We start from the raw sequence: 21,176 nt of genomic DNA on the forward strand, positions 1-21,176 counted from the left end.
TAACCAATTTTTTTGATTTTCATCTTTGATGTATTTAACTGGAGTCAAGTCTCTAGTTTTCCGTTCTCTTAGTCTCAAATCTTATACGTATCTTTCTCTTCATTCTTAGTTTTTAACTTGTGATATAAGTCTTCAGACGCTTTGAATCTAGCCTCTCGTACTGTACTTTCCTAGCTTCCTTTTTAGCTATCTTATAGCTTCATACACTTCCTTATTCCTACATTTAAATAATCTTCTATAAGATGCTCTTTTAGTCATATCTGCCAGCTGAACTTTCTCTTTGCAACATCAAGTTTTTTACTGGATGGCCCTTTTTCCTTTGCTTCTTGTAATGTGTTTGCAGTCACTTTGTTAATACTATTAGCCATCTCTTCCGACATGTATTGATTTTCCAATCTAGACTCCATTTTCCGTCCTTCAACATTCTATCTTTAGAAGCCATTTGTTTCATTCCTCACAAATTTCACCACATAGTTCTCTACTTCCTATTTAGTCACTCTCTTCCATTTTCTGATACACACATCGAAAACTGCTAATCTATGTTGGTTGGTCAAACTCTCTCCTGATATTTTATAATCTTTATGAAAATATTGACCAGCCTTTTTAGTAAGGAAGAAACCTATTTGACTAGTATTATGCCCAAGGTACGTGGTACCGAGTGTACCGACGTATCGGTCGGCTCCGGTAATGGTACGGGTTCGGTGCCGAACCGATACCGTACCGATGGGGCTGGTTTGGCTTGGTTTCGACCCCATGTCGTATTTTTTTTGTGGAGTTCTCTCACTTTTGCATATTTTTTTGATGTTTCTATGTTTAGATTTAAGGTTAAAACTAGATGATGCAACTTATTACTTTCAAATGATTCAAATAATGAGATGAAGAACATAAAATATTTTCAAATTAAGATACAATCAATTATATACATTTAAAGCACTCTCGGATATCTAAAATCGGATCGAGTGGCGATGCTTCTTGTCGATATCTGGATCATCAGCATAATATGGAGGCAGATCAACCCATCCCTCTAACCAAGCGGTGTTGTAGTCTTGTATGCTCAATCCCCGAGGAATGCGTGTCGGGTCATAAGAACTCTCGGATCTCTCGCTGAAGCTCTAGCTCTGAGAGGTGTCTTGATAATATGGCTGTGAAGGGGCCCATCCGAATATGCCGGCACCAAAATTCGATCTGTAAGACCCTCCGGGCTGCGCAGGATAGTAGCTACCGGAAGATGACTCCGATGCACCATATCCATAGGCTGGCTGAGGCCGCGGATAATAGGAAGACTCGGAACTTGATACATCAATGGATCCGACTCCACATGGAAGGTCATCTGCAGCTGCATCTTGGCCTCCTGAATGACCTCGAGGAGCCCGTCTTTGATATGCAATGGTATCCGACCGGCCTATATCAAACGACCTACCGTGGTCCGTATCCTGTATAGCATGCGTAAACTGGGACTCACCGGTGTATCGAAAATCTTTCTCCGGCTGTGTCTCATAAGTAGTACCATACTGTCCTCCACTCCTTCCATGGCTAGTAGATCCATCACCACCAGAACCTTCATCGCTGCTGGTCCAAGTCTCCTCGACACTCTCCATTGAGGCTCTTTTCTTTTCTTTTCTCGTTTGCTGGGATTGACGCCCTCCTGATCGAGTCGACTGAGGTACTAAAGCGTCCTCGTCCTCGCATGAAAGGATTATCTCTCTGAACGAAAGAGTTGTACCAGTCATGCGGTGACTGGCTCTCCTCTAGCCATGTCCTATCAGCTGTAGGAGTGCGTGGAATGTTGCGCTCAGTCCATTGCTGTGGATCGACCATAGCCTCGGTGGTTATGATGCTGGCTGGTCGTCAAGACGATCCTGGCTCATCAAGCTTGGGCTCCTGCTGTTGGGTTGCAAGCCAGTCGAGCATAGGATTATTATCATTATCTGTAAAAGTCCTATAGATGGGATCTGCATACTTGAGCTCCACTTCCTCCTGAATGCATTTTAGCCTCAACTGCAGATTGTAGTGCACATAAACTAGATCGTTGAGGCGCTTTTGTGTCAAATGGTTCCTCTGTCTGCTGTGGATGAGGGCGAAGGTGGACCAGTTGCGCTCATAGCCACTTGAGGAGACCGTTTGGGAGAGGATCCGGATAGCTATCCGCTTAAGATTTTTTGCGGATTCACCAAAATGAATCCACTATTCAGCTGCAAAAATATTGAAGATAATTACATTTTACATATATGATGGCCTCATAGTTGAAGATAATTCAGTTGTAAAAATGTCTTGCAGATTTGTATTGTACCTGGATTCATAGTTGTTCTGCTCACGACAGCTGGTTGTTGTCCAAAGCTATGGCTGCCCTCTCTAAATAATTTGGTCTGTGAGAAGAAGCTTGTTGTAGTATGTTAATAATTTAAGATCTGATATATTTACATATGCTACTAAATCATAGTTACCTCTTTTATACATGACATGACGACTTCTGGATCAGGCTCCATCTTATAAATAACATTACGCAGAGCATCAAGAAGTTCATCATCCATACCAATTCCACTCTCGTACTGAAATCGGGGATTCAGGTAGCATGCTGCACATAGATGACACCATCTTAGTATAATTATACGAATCTATACATCAGTATAATTATCAATATTGTCGCTTACCTGCTAGATGCAATTTTCTACCCATTTGGGCTCCCCACCATCGCTCAATGATGTCGATGTAGTCGTGGGCATAGACTATATCTGCCTCCATGATCCGAGCCTTTGCTTTCTCCATCATGTGATAAAAAAGCCCATCTGGGGGTACCTCTCGCTATCCACGACCCGCAGCACTTCATATAATGGTTTGATAGCCTTGACTATCGTATTGGCCCGCTGCCAGAATGACTCCTGCTTACCAAGTCTTCCATCCTACTTCTTTTAGTGCCGGCCTGGGCATATCTACTTTCCCGCCACTCGGAACTGACAAACATCTGACGTTGGGCTCCTTTCTTCTTGATAAGGCTATCAAGTGCAATGTGGTTCGTAGCAAACCGTATGACTCCTGGTCTAAGAATCTCTCCCCTTGTATACTTTCTTATTAATGAAAGAACCCAAGTATGGCTATAAACATACCTGGTGATGCGTTGGGCTATCTCCACCATATGTTGCACCCTACGGATCTTTCCAATGTCCATCAGAATGAGGTCGATGCCATGTGCAGCACATGGGGTCCAGAAAATTTGTGGTCGCCGCTCCATCAAGATCTCTCCGGCCAACTTATATTGCGGCCCATTATCAGTGATGACCTGCACGACATTCTCCTCTCCAATCTGATTAATCACCTCCTCTATAAGTCTGAGGATGTATGAGGCATTATACACCTTATCCGAAGCATCAACTGACTTATGGAAGAAGGTCTTCGTATCACAGTATGTCAGAAAGTTGATGGTGACCCGCTTTGTCGGATCGGTCCAACCATCACACATTAGAGTGAGCCCATATGTGGGCCACTTGCTCTTATATGAGCCAATCCAATTTTGTAGCTCATCTTATTGTTGTCAAGAAGCTCATCGTAGATGTCCTTTGGGCCTGGAGGATCGACACCTGGACCGGCAGACTGTACGGCGGAAATGGCAAACTTGTAGTATGTATTGTCTACAGCATCCCCTGAGATGTGGCTGAAGTAGAACCAAGATCCAATAGCTCGCCACATATCCTTCTTCTTTTTCTTCTTCCATATTGTGTCTACCCTTTGCTGCTTTGAATCTCTCCTGAAAAAGGCATGCAGATCTACATCATGGATTGACGCTCCTGGTAGAATCTCTTCGGAAGACTTCTTTCGGCTACCAAAACCACCTAGGATAGATGCAATCCGGCCACGTCCTCTACCCTCGCCCTTCTTGACTGAGGTTGTCTTTTGAAACTCTAAATCTTGTCTGCTTCCACCAGAATCGATCCCCGACTCGAAAAATGAGGGCCTAAATCAAGTCCGATGCCTCGCCACCTCCTCATGTTGTCATCGATCATCCAGACTCGCCCGCATAGCAGCTAGGATCTGTGCCTCCTCATTTGGATCCTCGGCCTCCTGTGACTCCATGAAGTGATAGGAAGGTGCTTTTGTAGCTTGGCGTTCCACCTCCGCTTTCTGCTTCGCAACTCTCTCCTTGGTTGCTTTGATCTCAGCGAGGTTTTTCCTCATCAGCTGACGGATGTTCGGTGGGCACTCCGGGCATACAGATATCTCACGAGAATTACCGGCTAAGTGCTGCTTTAATCTGGTTACTCTTCCTCCCTTGAAGCACTTGTGGCAATAATTGCATTGAAACTAGTGCCGTTCACTGAGCATCTTCCCATGCTCCTAGCCAATATTACGCTCTTGGGGTTGCCCTCTCCTTGATGGCTCCATTCCTACGACCACATTATTTTTTTTAAATTTCAAAATTTTTTAATTAAAAATTAATTTTTAAAATTTTTAATTAAATTAGAAATTATATAAATTCTGTAAAAACAAAAGTTAATGTCACCATTAACATTGTCCATATATCGATAACATATAAAAAATTCAAGACGAAATAGAATCATTTAATCATTTCCTATTTTTTGGCAATTTTTGACTTAATTTGTTTAAGCAATTTAAATGAAATATTAAAAAAACAATGTAGGAAAAAGAAATTTTACTTTATTTAGTTTTTGCTGGATTTTTCTTGAAGAAAAACGACGCTCTCTGATTCTTCTAAATTTTTTTCATACCTATATCTTTGCCTTTCTCTTCTTTTCCTCCTTTGTCTCTGCCTTTTCTTTTCACCTTATTTCCGGCTTTCATTTACTCTTCGCTCGGCTTTTATAGCCATTTGTTCGGCTAAGACAACCATGCTACGGGTGAAGTAAATAGCCAGCGCGTGGCACTTTTCAAAGTGCCACAGCGTATGGCACTTTCAAATGCCGCCATTTATTCTTCATTCTGGCACTTTTGAAGGTGCCACAGCGCGTGGCAGGGTGGAAATCATCCGAAAAAACTACCTGTTGAGGCACTGTGACACTTTTGAAAGTGCCACAGCGCGTGGCACTTTCAAAAGTTCCACATTTTGGCACCGTGGCACTTTCAAAAGTGCCATAGTGTGGCACTTTCGAAAGTGCCTCTGGCCATAGTGTGGCACTTTCAAAGTGCCACAGCGTTGGCACTTAGCGCATGGCTACGGCCGCGCGCTATCTCCCATTGCCTCGTATCGGTGCGAACCAAGCCAGTTCGCACCGGTACGAGGCAAAAACCGATCGGTTCGGACTCAAATTGGGTCGGAATCGATTTCCACCCTCGTACCGGACCGGTGCCAGTCGGTACCGGTCCGGTACAGGCTGAACCAACCGGTATAGGTCGGTTCAGCAGACACTAATTATGCCACTTTGAAAAATTTTTAAGTGAGAGTCTTTTTTAAAGCAAGTGTTAGCTAATTCTAGGTCACATGCCATCACAAACTCCAAAATAGCATTTCCTTTCTTGTTACTTTCTTCAAAACCGTAACCTCTATGCACCTTCTCAAAACCTACATTACATTTTCCCACATGCTCTTTTAAATCTCTTCCAATAAATATCTTTTCTCTACTAGGAATCTCTTAAATTAGGTCATCTATGTCCTCCCAAAATATTGCTTTGTAGCATTATTCAATTCTACTTCAGGAGCATAAGCACTAATGATATTAATAGATTTTTCTTTTAACATAAATTTTATCAAGAGTATTCTATCTCCTACTCTCTTGATATCTACAACCTTATTCTTTAAACTCTTATCCATAATAATTTTTACTCTATTTTTGTTCATCTCTTTTTTAGTGTACCAAAGTTTATAACCTGTTTTACCAACTTTCGTTGCTTTTTCTCTTATGCACTTAGAATGTTGCAGCCAAGCTATGTTAGTTCTCCTTCCAGTCATTGTATCTATTAGTTTGATCAATTTTCCCTATTAACGACCCTATATTCCAAGTTTCTAGACGTATTCTACTTTTTTGGATTAGCTTTTTTACCCAGACCCATCCATTAAAATGCAGGAACCATTACGTACTTCTGACCATATTTGGGCATTGATATTGCACATTACTTTTGGGGAATGCCTACTTGACCCTTGCTCACTTTCTACTACACTGGGGTCTTATTCAGCATGTTGCTAGTATGGAACGCCCCAACAATTTTCCTCTATGGATTCATATTTACAAGATGTGACTATAGGTTTATACTAGCTGTCAACCTACAGTAACCCTTCATTTTGCGGGTCTTATTCAGCATGTCGCTAGTATGGAATGCCCCAACAATTTTCCTATATGGATTCATATTTATAAGATGTGACTATAGGTTTATACTAGCTGTCAACCTACAGTAATCCTTCATTTTGTGGGCTTGGCACTGGTTATGTACCAAACACAGGCTTGGTCCTCATAGGTTATAAAGCCAAAAATTATTTGTTATGAAGGACTAACACCTATTAGTGAACGCCACATTGAAAGCCACATCTGTCGAACCTGCATGAATCTTATATTATATAATCCATGCACAAATACATATATAGAATGAAGGAATGTATGGATGACATCAGACTGTGTCTTTGTATAGCAAAGACTTCTAAACTATCTATATCAAGTACTAGTCATAGCTTCAAATGTTCTCATTCTAGAATGTAATTGATTAGTTATTCCTGCATGTAATACTGCCATAGATCCGACCAAAAGTATCGCAAGCTGCTTTCATAAACATATATGCTAGCTGAATTAATTTTGCACACTATCGTTGCTAATCTTTCGCATTGTCTTTTGTTGTTCTAGAACTATGGTGGTTCTCATTATTCCGCTCGTTTAGTTCGCCCACATAATGAAGGTAACACTGATTCATAATAAAATGTATCCTCTCATTATGTATTTACATGGAAATACTTCCCTGCCAAAGCATTCAATATTTGCCTTGGTGCAAAATTGGGCTTTGCTATGTGGGCATATTATTTGTTATGAGCAAATGAAATTTCTAAGAAAGCATGGTTTGACATTTTAAAGACAAAATAATAGTGTCTTATAGAACATTTGCATATATTTCTTTATAAATTGCTAGATTACCATATTTATATGCTACTTTTAGATTATTGATAATGAAGGTTTTAAATACTGATACGGATCCTGCTTTGTTCCTCCAATATAAAGATACGGTATCGGTATGGTATCAATATGGTATGTAGTATGTACTATTTGTACCGAAACCGATGTCATCAAAAGAATGAAAATTCCTTGGTATCGATTAAAATGGTCAAAGCAATATTTGTCTAAACTAGTACGGCTGCTACATACCAATACATATAGTTTCTCAGCATCTTTACTAGTGCCTTTTTTGAATTTTAACTTTTGAATTTTGTATCCGCTACGTTATTGTATTTTATCTAATTATTAAATGAATTTTGGTGCTTTATGTTTGTTCTTTACTACGTGTCCTTAAATCTAATAAAGCTTCAAAGATTTGTTAATGTTATAGCACTAGTGAAGAGCATTGTAGTTTTTGTATAAGGTTGTGTTGGAAAGTGCTCCCTTTTTTTGGTAAGTAAAAGCGGAAGGAAACCCCCTAAGATCTGCACAAACAAAATAATCCTCATGCAGCATGGATGCTATTGCAACTAGAACGAATTAATTGTAGTTCAGTGCATCTGTTGTTGCTTGCAACAATATGGACTCTAGAAATTTGTAATCCAAATGTACTTGGAGCTGCTTGTTTCTGCTAATCCACTGCTCTATCAGCTACTGCTCTATCGTGATGAGTTGGGGTCGCGACAGCCGCCGCATACTCATAGAAGACTCTTCCCATAAGGATGCAAGGTATCTCATCACGATATCAAAAAGCAAGCTGTGGAATAAACAATCAATTAATTAACTCTAAAATTTAATTAACTAAAATCTAAGCTTAATGTATCACAAAATTCCAAAAATATTCAATAAGTCTTACATCAAACTTTAATAAATTTCAAATCTAAAATAAAGAACCAAAACTCTTCTTCTAATCACTTTCTCGAAGCATATCCCCATGCCATCCTATTTCTTAAGATCTGTAAAAATAGTAAGATATCGAATAATGTGCTAGACAACCTAATAAACAATAAGATACCTTAACTAGATAAATTAAGCAATAAAATAATATTAATTTTACTGAAAATAAATATTCGGAACAGATCAATTCAAAACAAAGGCTAGACATGCAACATTATTAAAACATTATGCATGCAATTACAATATTTCGGAAATTCTAATTTTCAATCATCTAATTTCTTTCAAAACATCAAGTTCATCTTGTTGGCTATGAAATATGACCACACTTATATCTTGTGGTTGGTCTAGACAATGAGCTTAGAAATAGTCAAAGTGCTAACATATAACTCCTACTAGCAGGGTCGATATGCCAACATATAACCTCCACTAGCGGGGTATCAATGTGCCAACTTAGAACCCTCATTAGTAGGATATAAATGTGCCAATATACAATCCCTACTGGCAGGGTATCGATATGCCAATGTATAACCTCCACTGAAAGGGTATCGATGTACCAACACAACCCCTATTGGCAGCGATTTGATGTACCGGCGTATAATCCTTACTGGCAGGATATCGATGTATAAGCGCATAACCCCCACGGGCAGAATATCGATATATCGTCAGACTGCGAGTCCAAATCTATCTCGAAATCAAAGCTCTTTTTATTTAGAAATGTCTAATGTTCCAAGTCTAAAGATTCATAAAACCATGCAATATCGAAAATCAATTGAGTATAATCCATATCGAAATCAATACATTCGATCCTAAGTCATATAATATTCTAGAAAAGGGCATATTCAATAATAAACACCATGCATCAAGTTCATAAATCATGAATAATTCAATTCAAAAAATATTTTATAATTTATCGATAAATTTAGAAGAAGAGTTACATTACTTATCTTGTGAATAGAATTAATCAGTAAATCCAATTATCTTCCAAAATCCCGTTCATAACCTAATATTCAAAAAATATATTTTTGTCAGAAATTTAGCCATGATTATTTCAGGAATAAGAATCTTAAGTCCCAACACCCTTAACTGGCTGGCTAAGTGGAAGTGCCCGACATCCTGGTTTGTTTGAACAAGATAATTTGATATAATCATGGGTAGATTAGGGTGCTGGTGGCTCAATAAAGATAGAGAGTGACCAAATCTATCAGTGTCCAAGGGCCAGAGTAGAGGTTGGCACACTACCTAGCGGCCATGGGTCAGGATCCCTCCCCAACTAGGGTTGATCAAGGTCATTGAGGAGAGCCCTTTGTTGGATTCAACGCACCTTAGAGAGATAGTAGAGAGAGAAAATTCATGTACAGAGAGAATAAGAGAGAGAGAGAGAGAAGAGAAAGAACAAAGCTTCTCTCTCCAACAAAGAATGGAGAAGCTCATGGGTGGTGATTGCGAGCTGGAGGATCGGCGGTCGCCGGTCGGCCACTGTAAACAGTGGTTGGCGATGAAGAAACAAACAAGAAGAAGAGTTAGTCGAACACGGGATGCGGTGGATTTTCTGGCTCCAGTCGCTCGCCTATCGGTTAAGGCTCTAGCAGGAAGCTCGATCGGGATAGCGAACCGGTTGAAAGCTTCATCGGCAAGCATCGACGATGCAAATGATTGGAAAAGAATGAAGAAGATTGGAACGAACAGAGGAATCAAGTAGGGCATCCTCTTCTTGATAAAATTCGGTGATTAGTCGGCAAAAATCAAAATCTAAGGGAGAAAAATGATGGGATACACAATCAATTTAAAGACTAGAGGCCCTTACCTTGGTTTCTAGCGGTGCTTAGGCTGCGACGGTGGCGGAAGTCATTTGGTTGAAACTTGAGCAACCATCGGCAATCACCACTTGGACTTCGAGATCTCCGAAGAGGTGGTCAAAGGCAAGCCTCGATCCTTTAAATAGAGCTGAAGGAAAGTGCCAAACTCCCTTCAGCTTTGTACTTCGAAGAAAATAAGAAAGTAGGTGACTCCCATGGGGAGTCCGCTTCTTCGCGGCATGTGGGGTGCCAAAGTGCCAACATATAACTCCTACTAGCAGGGATCGATATGCCAACATATAACCTCCACTAGAGGGGTGACAATGTGCCAAGTTATAACCCTTATTGGTAGGATATTGATGTGCCAGTATATAACCCCCACTAGCAGGGTATCGATATGCCAATGTATAACCTCCACTGAAAGGGTATCGATGTACCAGCACAACCTCTGCTGGTAGAGTTTTGATGTACCAGCATAATCCTTACTGGCAGGATATTGATGTACCGACGCATAACCCCCACGGGCAGGATATCAATATATCATCAGGCTGCGAGTCCAAATCAATCTCGAAATCAAAGCTCTTTTTATTTAGAAATATGTCTTATGTTCCAAGTCTAAAGATTCATAAAACCATGCAATATCGAAAATCAATTGAACATAATCCATATCGAAATCAATACATTCGATCCTATGTCATAATATTCTGGAAAAGGGCATATTCAATAATAAACACCATGCATCAAGTTCATAAATCATGCGTAACCGATAAATTTAGAAGAAGAGTTACATTATTTATCTTGCAAATGGAATTAATTAGTAAATCCAATTAACTCCAAAAATCCTCCTCATAACCTAATATTCAAAAATTATATTTTTATCAGAAATTTAGCCATGATTATTTCAGGAACAAGAATCTTAAGTCCCAACACCCATAACTAGCTGGCTAAGTGGAAGTGCCTGACATCCTGGTCGGTTCGAACAAAGATAATTTGATATAATCATGGTCAGACTAGGGTGCGGATGGCTCAATAAAGATAGAGAGTGACCCAATCTATTAGTGTCCAAGGGCTAGGGTGGAGGTTGGCACACTACCTAGTGGCCATGGGTCAGGATCCCTCCCCCACTAGGGTTGATCAAGGTCATTGAGGAGAGCCCATTGCTGGATTCAACACACCTTAGAGAGATAGTAGAGAGAGAAAATTCATGTACAGAGAGAATAAGAGAGAGAAGAGAAAGAACAAAGCTTCTCTCTCCAACAAAGAATGGGGAAGCTCATGGGTGGTGGTCATTGCCAGCTGGAGGATCGGCGGTCAGCCACTGTGAACGATGGTTGGCGGTGAAGAAACAAACAGGAGAAGAGTCAATCGAACAGGGGATGTGGTGGATTCCCTGGCTCCAGTCACTCGCCTATCGGTTGAGGCTCCAGCAGGCAGCTCGATCGGGGCAAGGAATCGGTTGAAGGCTTCATCGGCAAGCATCAATGATGCAAATAGTTGGAAAAGAATGAAGAAGACTGGAATGAACAGAGGAATCGAGCAAGGCATCCTCTTCTTGACAAAATCTGGTGATTAGCCGGGCAGAAATCAAAATCTAAGGGAGAAAAATGATGGGATACACAATCAATTTAAAGACTAGAGGCCCTTACCTTGGTTTCTAGCAGTGCTTAGGTTGCGACAGTGGCGGAAGTCATCCGGTTGAAACTTGAACAACCATCAGCAATCACCACTTTGACGTCGAGATCTCTGAAGGGGTGGTCAAAAGGAAGCCTTGATCCTTTAAATAGAGCTGGAGGAAAGTGCCAAACTCCCTTCGGCATTGTACTTCACAGAAGAAAATAGGGAAGTAGGTGACTCCCATGGGAAGTCCACTTCTTCACGGCATGTGGGGTGCATGTGCGTCATAGGATCCCCCCAGCACGTGCAGGCCAATTTTTTTATGGGCTGATTCTACTATCTAGGCCATTCAAGCGGACTAGGCCTAGTTCTTGATTAAGCCCAAATGGGCTGGATATTACATTATTCCCCCTTAAAAAAGAAATTTCATCCTTGAAATTTTCGTACCCATAGATTTGAAGATCTGGGGAAATTTCTATTTGATTCCATTCTTCAATTTCTAAACAACTTCGCTTTTCTCTGTAAGGACCACTAAATCAACTAATAGCACTTTACAAATCAAAGTTAGTGTTTTTGTGTGGTTTCAAAATAATTCAGTTCACTATGCTTTCGCTGTGCAACTCTGACCTAAACTCACCAAAACAATCATATCAAATCTTGGTTTCTAAAGATTCCTACTTACATTACATGCATTCCTATATATTATTCCTTATAAGCACTTAGCGATCCCAATCAAAATCCTTATAAACACTTCCGTAATTTTGAAAGTCCATATTCATCTTATGACAATTAATCAAGGAATGTTAGGCAGCCACTTAATCATCCTACTATAAAATCTGAAATCTTGCATCACTAACACTATTTCATATGGAAACAATTTTGTTTTTCTTATCTCCTGTTCAGTTCATACAAGTCTTATCTGCATAATCATTACTCAATATGTCCCCTATTGAGGATTCAATTTATAACTTAGTTTTTATAGACTCACACAACATAATAAGTCATCTAACAAAAACATTGGGTATGAGTAGCACTCGAATCAAACAACATATAAGAATGAATACTGGAACTAGAATATTGCTATCCGTCTACCCAGAGTTATCACTCGTTGATCCTATACTGCTTTGCTCTTGAGATTTAGTCGTCTCTCTCATTTGATGGCATATGGGCGATACAAAATAGTCATAGGTGTACATGAAATTTATGTCTATGATTGCAAGGAAACGTGATCAAACGCTAATCATGTAATGGCACTCCAACTAGGTGTCTAGTTACCTACACCCAGATTTTGGATCCTTTTCGGCTGATTTAGAATAGCCTAAAACATGAGAATCAGATGGATCCAACTTTGTACACATCCCCAAACCCATGTAATATAGTTATTAAAAGCCATTTTTTATTCTAAACCATTTCTAGATTGACTTTTTTTTTTTATACCTTATGAAAATCCAGACTGTGGATTGATGGCAGTAGGGAAGCTCATTCTTTTCTTGAGTATGAAGCCTAGAAATGAAGGTAACATTGTATATGAACTTTCCACTGCAACAGCACTGTATAGGCTTTTCATACTACCAGTAGGCATCATCTACAACATGTTATCAATCTTGTAGACATAGTTATATGTTGCCTAGAGCTTTTATATTGAGTTTGAAGATACATATAAATGTGTTCTGGTGTTAAATCAACATGATTTGTACTGTAATGGAACACTTAAAAGTTAAAACTATGCATTGAAGATAAACTAGGCTTGTTAACATTTGTCATGTAGGAAAAATATTGAAAGATTAGTGCATCCTAGTGCAGTAGCTTTTAATCTTTTGATTTACTTGTATATCTTTCAACGTAATGCAAACTAAGTGTCTAGTGCCTGCTTGGCAATGCATGATAAGCATATCATGCCTACCCTTACTAACACTGGCATGATAAATAAATTTTCAGTTCTTGGAATTTGGAACTTGGAAGCCAGAATTTTTACCAAGTGGACATGGCTCTTGCTTCAGAATCTCTCTTGCCATTAACAAGGGCATATGCAATAGAGGAATGCTTGATATTAAGTAGACAGAAACTCTTTGCCTCACCTGCTTGACTATATCTTTCCTTTGCTTCCACAACTGCTTCCTAACGCATTCACGCTGTTCTAAAACTTAAATATTTCTTTTTTATTTCAGTCTTGGTGTACTAATCCATTACATTATTTGTTTACAAATTTCTAAGTTGCTATACTTTCAAAGTTTTAAATGAGAGGCTCTTTCATTTTATAATATCCAGTTCTGATTTTATTGAAGATTCCTCGGGGCTAATTCTTTCTAGATATTCACTTTCCAGCTTTTATATTAGGTCACGTGCTCTCTATTAGCATAGATTATTGATGGAACTATTTACTTTAAAGAGAATTCAGCACAAATCTTGATCTGTCGGTAGTTTGGAGTTGTAGTTTCTAAATTGTGATATCATGGTAATTTAGTAGTTTGGAAAGCCACGGAAAAAATGTTAAGCAACTTGTACCAAGGGCTATGGCCCAACTATGTAAATTAATAAATATGTATGATAAGCATATTTTGAGACTACCACATGTTCAGAGAATCAGACATAATCATGCTGGCTGTAATAAAATATACATAAGATTTTCTTTTTGTGGCTGTGTGTATTTGGCTTTGAAATTTCCATTAATGGATTTCAATGCATATGCTTGTGGTTTGACTGATGCTTATTAAAACTGTATGCTTGTGTTTTGACTGATGCTTATTAAAACTGCAATGTCAAATTGATTTATCCTTCATTTTATCTACTAGAATTTTACTTACCAAACATGAGGCTTGGTTTGTGGAGATGCAATTTTCATGGAGGATTACACAAGTAATATGTTTGAATTTGTTAAGAGTGGCAATTGATCAATTTCTATATTTCTTTGTGTTGCAGCTGTTTTAAACAATGAATTACCTTGTCTCAACATAATGTGCAAATATAAGTTTTCTGATCGATCGTAACATAGATAAAGAAAGTATATAAAAATAAACTCCAGCACTGAGTTCCACGGGTTGTTTGTCATGCGATTTTCACAATTCCATTTCTTCAAATAGATCAGCTATCTCAGTGCAACCCTGGATGGGTACTTGCATCTTTCAGTTCAAGAGATGCTACATCTGATTTTAAAGAAAATAATGGTCTTCCATGTGTTTTATTTTTTTTTCCTTTCATGTTGCAACCATATTTCTGCTTTTGCTAATGTAGGTGCGGAAAGAATTTGTACTAGTGTGGACTTGAAGTTCGATGGTTCTAGAGAAGAAAAACCTGACTTTCTGTGTAAAGAATCCATTTTGAATGACGAGACGAAAGATGTGTCACAGGAATTGATAGAAATATCATCCAGGAAAGATTGCACGAGTTCTTCTGATTCTGAGAAGATACAAATTAGTGAAAGCAACTGTGCGACATCAGCAAAAGATGCATCAGATGCACCGGCAGATACATCATCCAGGAAAGATCAACTTGATTCTTTAGATTCTATTGGGAAGATATGGATAAGTGAAAGCAACTACGTGACTTCTAGAAGGCATCCTGACACTATAGAATCATCCATCATAGAACTGGAGGAAGTTGCAAACAAAATCAAATGGCTTAAGGGATTTTTACGATATGGGTTTCGATGGTCCAATGAAATGAAACCCTCGTGGAGATTTGTGGAGAACCGTTGATCACTTAAACAGAGATGACTTAATATACATCAGGTATTCATAGTCATTATAATCTGTAACTTGTCACCCAAGTTGATATTTTCTCCTTAGCATTTTAATTAATTTTAATTTGAATGTTGAATATCAGGGTTCTAATATTCAGTTTACAACTGCAACAAACTCCTTTTTTCAATTCAGCTAATGACTTAGTTATAAAGATGAAGTAAAATATATATTCTGTTTGAATCTCAAGATAAATTGAACTCATTTAAAACCTGAATTTCTTTTTGTACAGAACTATTTCTGTCACATGAATTAGAGTTTTAACAGGTTTTGTGATTTCATTGTTGATACCACTTAATGATGCCATGGAATTGGTTTGAATCAGGTTTTTGGGATTTCATAGTTGATACCGCTTAATCACTGATCAGCATTTTGCTGGAGCTGAATGGGTGATCGGAAGATATGCACAACAAACCATAAGAATGGGATTACCTCCATCTTGTAGTGAGATTCCTCTTCATACTAGACTCATTCACGTGATCAACTGTGCTCCTGTAACTAAAATCTCAAATTTCATATGGCAGGGCAGAGAAATCAGGCCCATAGGACAAGAATAGTTGAACAGGATCAAGGAATCCTTAAAAGAATATCAGATAGAGATCAATAAAATAAAATTTCTGGCTGGTGGCTTTGCCAACCTTGCTAGGAAGGATGGGAATGCAATGCATTGGAACTCCCCTTGAGATCTTCTTGTAATTGACTGGTTGTTGTGTCAACTTGATTTAGATGCATGGAACTAAGTTACTCATATTCCATTACGAATAAAGTTCACTTGCTTTCATCGTCACATGTATCTAGTTTGGACCGATGACTTGTATAGTTGACTAGTTTATAATTTTAAGGTCCATTTTATTTGGAACTTCAACCCAATGTAGGGTAGATTTGAAGCTTCTTTTGCCACTAATTACCATAGGTTAATGCATCGACTGAAGAAAACCTTAATGATGCCCCCAATATGGGCCACATAGGTGATCTATAACCTGCTTAAATGGCAAATGCCATCCTTTGTCATGCAATGTGATCACATGGAGGGAGTAATGGGCTACTTCATGAAACAAGATCACAGTGAAGCACCTTGGAGACAATCAACCTGCATGTGTAGTAGATGTGGTCATGATCAAGCTGAATATTAATTGTTTTTATCCTTGTGAGATTTACCATGAATAAATTTTCTGCAATGTATGATATTATAAGAATTTTTTTACAATTTGTCTTTTGTTCTGAAATGTTTTTCATGCAACAAAAAGAGATTCAGGCGATTTCCATTCTTTTGCAGCGTACTAAAAGCCACCAGCAAACCCAACATCTTGAGTTTTTCTGGCATTATTGGCTACATGGTCTATGAATCATGCAATTCTGACCGGACAAGATTCGAGATATGTTCCTCATATTGCGGGAGGCTGTATATAAGTCAAAGTTGATGGAAACTGCAAGGTGGAAACTGTAAGTAATCCTTTTTGTTTTTCCAGTTTTGCCTTATTATTTACAGTTCCAGTGAGCCTTTATTTGCATATTAATAGTGCTCCTGGGGCAATGCCTGCTGTTTCTATAGATCCAAATTTCTGCCTGTTTTTTTTCTTCCAGAAAAAATGTATTTAGAAGGTTGTTATACAGATCAGTTTTATGAATTTGAAGGATCACAACCGCTGAGGAGGGCCGATTTTGTGAGAACAAAATGGCAGTCGCATAGGGACAAGCCTTTTTTTTTTTCCCTTCTTTTTTTCCCAGCGCAAGCAAGATGTTATCTGCAAAGAGCATTATTTGTTTAGAATGTTTGCATTGCAGTGTTAATACGAATCAACTGAAAAATGGCCTTTGAGTACTCATATACCACTTGGGCTTTCCTGATGGTTTTCTTCTCTGCGGAGGATTCAGTCTATATCGGCATGTGGTGCTCAGTTACACGGTACATCTGCAATATATGTGCTGTAATTGTTTCAGAATGTTATAAACGATACGCTTTGGGATATCAGCCAATGCAATTTAACCCATTTGTGCTTATACAATTTGTTGTTGTTCTTTTTGTTATTTTTGATGGAAGGATTTGAGATCATATGTTCATGTGCTAATCAATATTTTCTTGGTGTCCATATTGTGTTCATGTGATCAACAAAAGTTGCATTTGCATACAATTATGCATGTATATATATATATATATTATCATCTGAAAATTTACAAAAGCCAATGAAGGCGACAATGTTATGTTGTCTTTGCTATTTATCAAAAAAGAATGACACGCCCAAATACACCACCAACGCACCAAATCAAGAGTGGAGCCGACGTTAAAACCTATGCCATCACACCTTCTCCAATGACCATCGGCAACGCACAACGACATAGCGGGCAGATGTTGCTCCGTTGGAGCCATATAGTCACGCAAGACTGGTGAAACTTGTGATAACACGGCATTACGGTCAGCTGATCTTTGGCCTCGAAATCCTCCAAGCAAACAGCGCATGCCGACCCATCATTTCCGCCCTCTTGATACCTCTTGGTCTTCATAGCCTCGTTCGAAGACTCGGATGCTGGCATGCCCCCGAACACCCCATTCGGTACCCGCCGCCTCCTTGAAAGAAAGCAGCAATCCTTTGTGGATCACCGGCTTTGAGAATGAGATATTAAGATCGACGAGGATGAAGAGCCCGTTGGAGCCTTGAGAAAGCGCGGTAGTTGTGGCATGATAAGGCGTAGGAGCATATCAGGTTCGTCCAGAAGTTGATGTCGTTGCGATGGGGAAGGCCGACTTTGTGAGAACATGCGCTCGACTTGGAGCCCACAGAGGCGATTGTTCAAGAGGCTGGTGATGGGGAGGAAGCCAAGATCGTCCGCGTTGCGGCCCGTCTGGGGGATGCGAGACCTTGAGACGAGGAGTCTGACTTCCACCATGGGCTCTGCTTTGGGGTGGCCTCCCACTTCGAAGAAGGCTCTGAGCTGCAACGATGTGTTGCAGCGGACAAAGTTCAACCATGGATCCATTGCTGGCTCGGAGAGAGAAATAGAGAGATAGAGAGAGAGATTAGAGCAGAGGAGAGCTTGAAGATGTATGTGTAAAGGCGTGAGGCAGGATTTTATTTACAGTTTTTTGGACTGTTCCGATCAGGTCAAAAATCGGAGGAAGCTTTTCAATTTCTGCTGGGTTTCGGACAATCACCTGCGCTAACGGTCTTTTCCAGTTCGATTCCTACTTGTTTTCGAAATCGAAGTGCTATGATCCTTAGCTCTGAAGCACTACCATGAGTCAGCCGGACAGGGGATGCAGTGGATTCCCTAGCTCCAATCGCTCGCTTGTCGGTTGGGGCTCAAGCAAGGAGCTCAATCAGCATCGGGAACCGGTTGAAAGCTTCATCGGCAAGCATCGGCGACGCAGATGCTTGGAAAAGAATGAAGAAGATTGGAATGAACAGAGGAATAGAGCAGGGCATCCCTTTCTCGACAAAATCTGGTGATTAACTGGCCAGAAATCAAAATCTAAGAAAGGAAAAGGATGAGATACGCGGTCAATTTGAATACTAGAAACCGTTACCTTGGTTTCTAGCTGTGCTTAGGCCGCGACGGTGGCAGAAGTCATCCGGTTAAAACTTGAGCAACCATCGGCAATTGCCACTTTGACGTCGAGGTCTTCGACGGGTTGGTCAAAAGAAAGACTCGATCCTCTAAATAGTGCTGGAGGAAAGCGCCGAACTCCCCTTTGCCATTGCACTTCACCGAAGAAAATGGGGAAGTAGGTGACTCCCATCGGGAGTCCGCTTTTTTGTGGCACGTGGGGTGCATGTGCATCGCAAGCTCCCCCCAGCACATATAGGGCAATTTTTGTATGGGCTGATTCTCTTATTTGGGCCATTCAAGCGGACTAGACCTAATTCTTGATTAGGCCAAATGGGATGGATATTACATTATTCTCTCTTAAAAAAAATTTCATCCTCAAAATTTTTATACCTGTAGATTTGAAGAGATGGGGATATTTCCATTTGATTCTATTCTTCTATTTCTAAATGACTTCACTTTTCTATGCAAAGACCACCAAATCAAGTAATAGCACTTTACAAATCAAAGTTAGTGTTTTGGTCTGGTTTCAAAATAATTCAGTATGCCATGCTTTTGCTGCGCTATTCTGATCTAAGCTCACCAAACACCCATGTCAAATCTTGGTTTCTAAATATTCCTACTTACATAACATGCATTCCTATATACATTCCTTATAAGCACTTAGTGATCCCAATCAAAATCCTTGTAAACCCTTCCAAAATTTTGAAAGTCCATATTCATCTTACGACAATTAATCAAGGAATGTTAGGCATCTGCTTAATCCATCCTACTATAAAATCCAAAATCTTGCATCACTAACACTATTTGATATTTAAACAATTTTGTTTTCCTTATCTTCTGTTCAGTTCATACAAGACTTATCTACAGAATCATTACTCAATATATCTCTTGCCGAGGATTCAATGTATAGCTTAGTTTTTATAGACTTACGCAACATAATAAGTCATCTAACAAAAACATTGAGTATGAGCAAGGTCGAGGGAACCGATACCAGGCACCGTACTGGTTTTCCGGCGGGATGACTCGGTACAGGCCGTGCCAAGCCTGTATTGAGAGAGGGACCGTGGGATAGAGAAAAAGAGAGAGAGATTGAGCAAGGGAGGGAGGGCCAGAGGGGGATGGCGGACATCTGTGGAGTGTCGGTGGAGGTCGGAGGAGGTCGTCGAAGGCCGGCCTCAGCCGTGGCCGTTGCCTCTATTTCGAACGAAATACGGGCCGATTGCACCCTTAAAAAAATTTGTATTTTTTTAGTAAAGTCGGAAAATCTCTTGCCATCATCACTTAAAAGTTGGAGGAGGTTTTTCGATTCTTGCTTTGTTTCGGAAAATCGAAGAGCAACGCCTGCGCTAACGGTCTTTTTTTTTTTCTTCTTTTTCTTAAGAAAATCGAATGAAGATTCTATCTAGTTGAATTCCTACTTGCTTTCAAAATCGAAGTGCCATGCTTGCGCTAACGGCATCTGATCCTTAGCTATGAAGCGCTACCGGCTGTGATAAATAGCCGCACATCCCTAGGATTAGTATTATAGGACGCATAAGATCTGTCTTTTTATTTATACACGTATCATTCTAAATTCAGACAGTAACAAAATCAAATAATCTAATATTTTTATTTAAAAAAATAGTCTACAATTATCCATAATAAAGTCAAGTATAGATCAAATTTACTCAACAAAAAGCTAATCTGATGTCATCGAAACCCTAAATTTCTCACTAGTCAGTCCCATACCCTATCTACTCCGTTGCATCTATAAAAAAATAGAAAAAGATAATGAGCTTGCGACACAGTAAATTTTCAAAATCTCTAGTAGGATCAATTATAAACTAAAATTTCAAAATATAAATAATTTAACAATGCTAAGATGTATTTACCAACATAAATTTATTTTTCCAAATATGCCATGCATAATTGTAAATGAAAAACTTTCTCTCAGTCTTTGATAACTATGGCCACGATCAGCCCCATGACAAGGCCCGAAAGAGAGTAACCTTTTAATATAAACGCGCGATCCATCAGCGTGTGCCACTGATCAGCCCCAACTAACTAGAATCGAAAGAAAAAACTAGCTCAAAATCGCACGATAATATTTAACCCCGTGATAGGGTAAAGAGACTAATCCTGAAAAAAAAATGTGATCCATTAGTATGTACCAGCGATCAGCCTCGACTGGCTAGGCCCGAAAGGACTATCTCTACCAACGATCAGCCCCGATTGGCTAGGCTTGAAGGAAATTAGTTTTTGACATATGGCTAACGATCAACCCCATTGGCTAGACCCAAATCATAGTCAAACTAGAATATTTTTTAAAGTATCTAGAACAACCAATTTCTCATAAACATACTTGTTTTTAACAACATAAGCAATATCAATCAGAATTTTCAAATCTCATTTGTAAAAATAGAAAAAAATATTTTCTTTCAGAAATTCATGCAAAATTATAACATGAGTGTTGCTGCCGTATCTGGACCGAGATAGGAGCGCAGCTCGGACGACCTTGAGGT

At 39.4% G+C, this 21,176-nt stretch overlaps 1 protein-coding gene and 1 long non-coding RNA gene across 7 annotated transcripts in view; one reads left to right on the forward strand and one right to left on the reverse strand.

Moving 5' to 3' along the window:
• Positions 1-17,219, forward strand: part of LOC103708008 — a 39,663-nt gene extending 22,444 nt beyond the window's left edge. The window contains exons 6-10 of one of the 5 annotated variants that reach the window (XM_039124657.1): positions 6,783-6,834; positions 14,624-15,120; positions 15,455-15,573; positions 16,406-16,572; positions 16,714-17,219. In XM_039124657.1, coding sequence (XP_038980585.1) covers positions 6,783-6,834; positions 14,624-15,087 — 516 coding nt within the window. In that variant the 3' untranslated portion in view covers positions 15,088-15,120; positions 15,455-15,573; positions 16,406-16,572; positions 16,714-17,219. The remainder of the gene's footprint in view (positions 1-6,782; positions 6,835-14,623; positions 15,121-15,454; positions 15,574-16,405; positions 16,573-16,713) is intronic. The other 4 variants (XM_039124656.1, XM_039124658.1, XM_039124659.1 and 1 more) reach the window with 4 other exon arrangements.
• Positions 17,220-17,314: 95 nt separating this feature from the next.
• Positions 17,315-19,266, reverse strand: LOC113462774. 2 transcript variants are annotated; one of them, XR_003385897.2, is made up of 2 exons: positions 18,653-19,266; positions 17,315-18,568 (listed from the first exon to the last, which is right to left on the reverse strand). It is a non-coding gene; the product is annotated as an uncharacterized LOC113462774 (long non-coding RNA). The 2 variants fall into 2 exon arrangements; XR_003385896.2 differs by having other exon boundaries at positions 17,315-18,579.
• Between the last annotated feature and the right edge of the window lie 1,910 nt (positions 19,267-21,176).

This window comes from Phoenix dactylifera, chromosome 3 (assembly GCF_009389715.1).
Source record: "Phoenix dactylifera cultivar Barhee BC4 chromosome 3, palm_55x_up_171113_PBpolish2nd_filt_p, whole genome shotgun sequence".
Classification (NCBI taxonomy): Eukaryota; Viridiplantae; Streptophyta; class Magnoliopsida; order Arecales; family Arecaceae; genus Phoenix; species Phoenix dactylifera.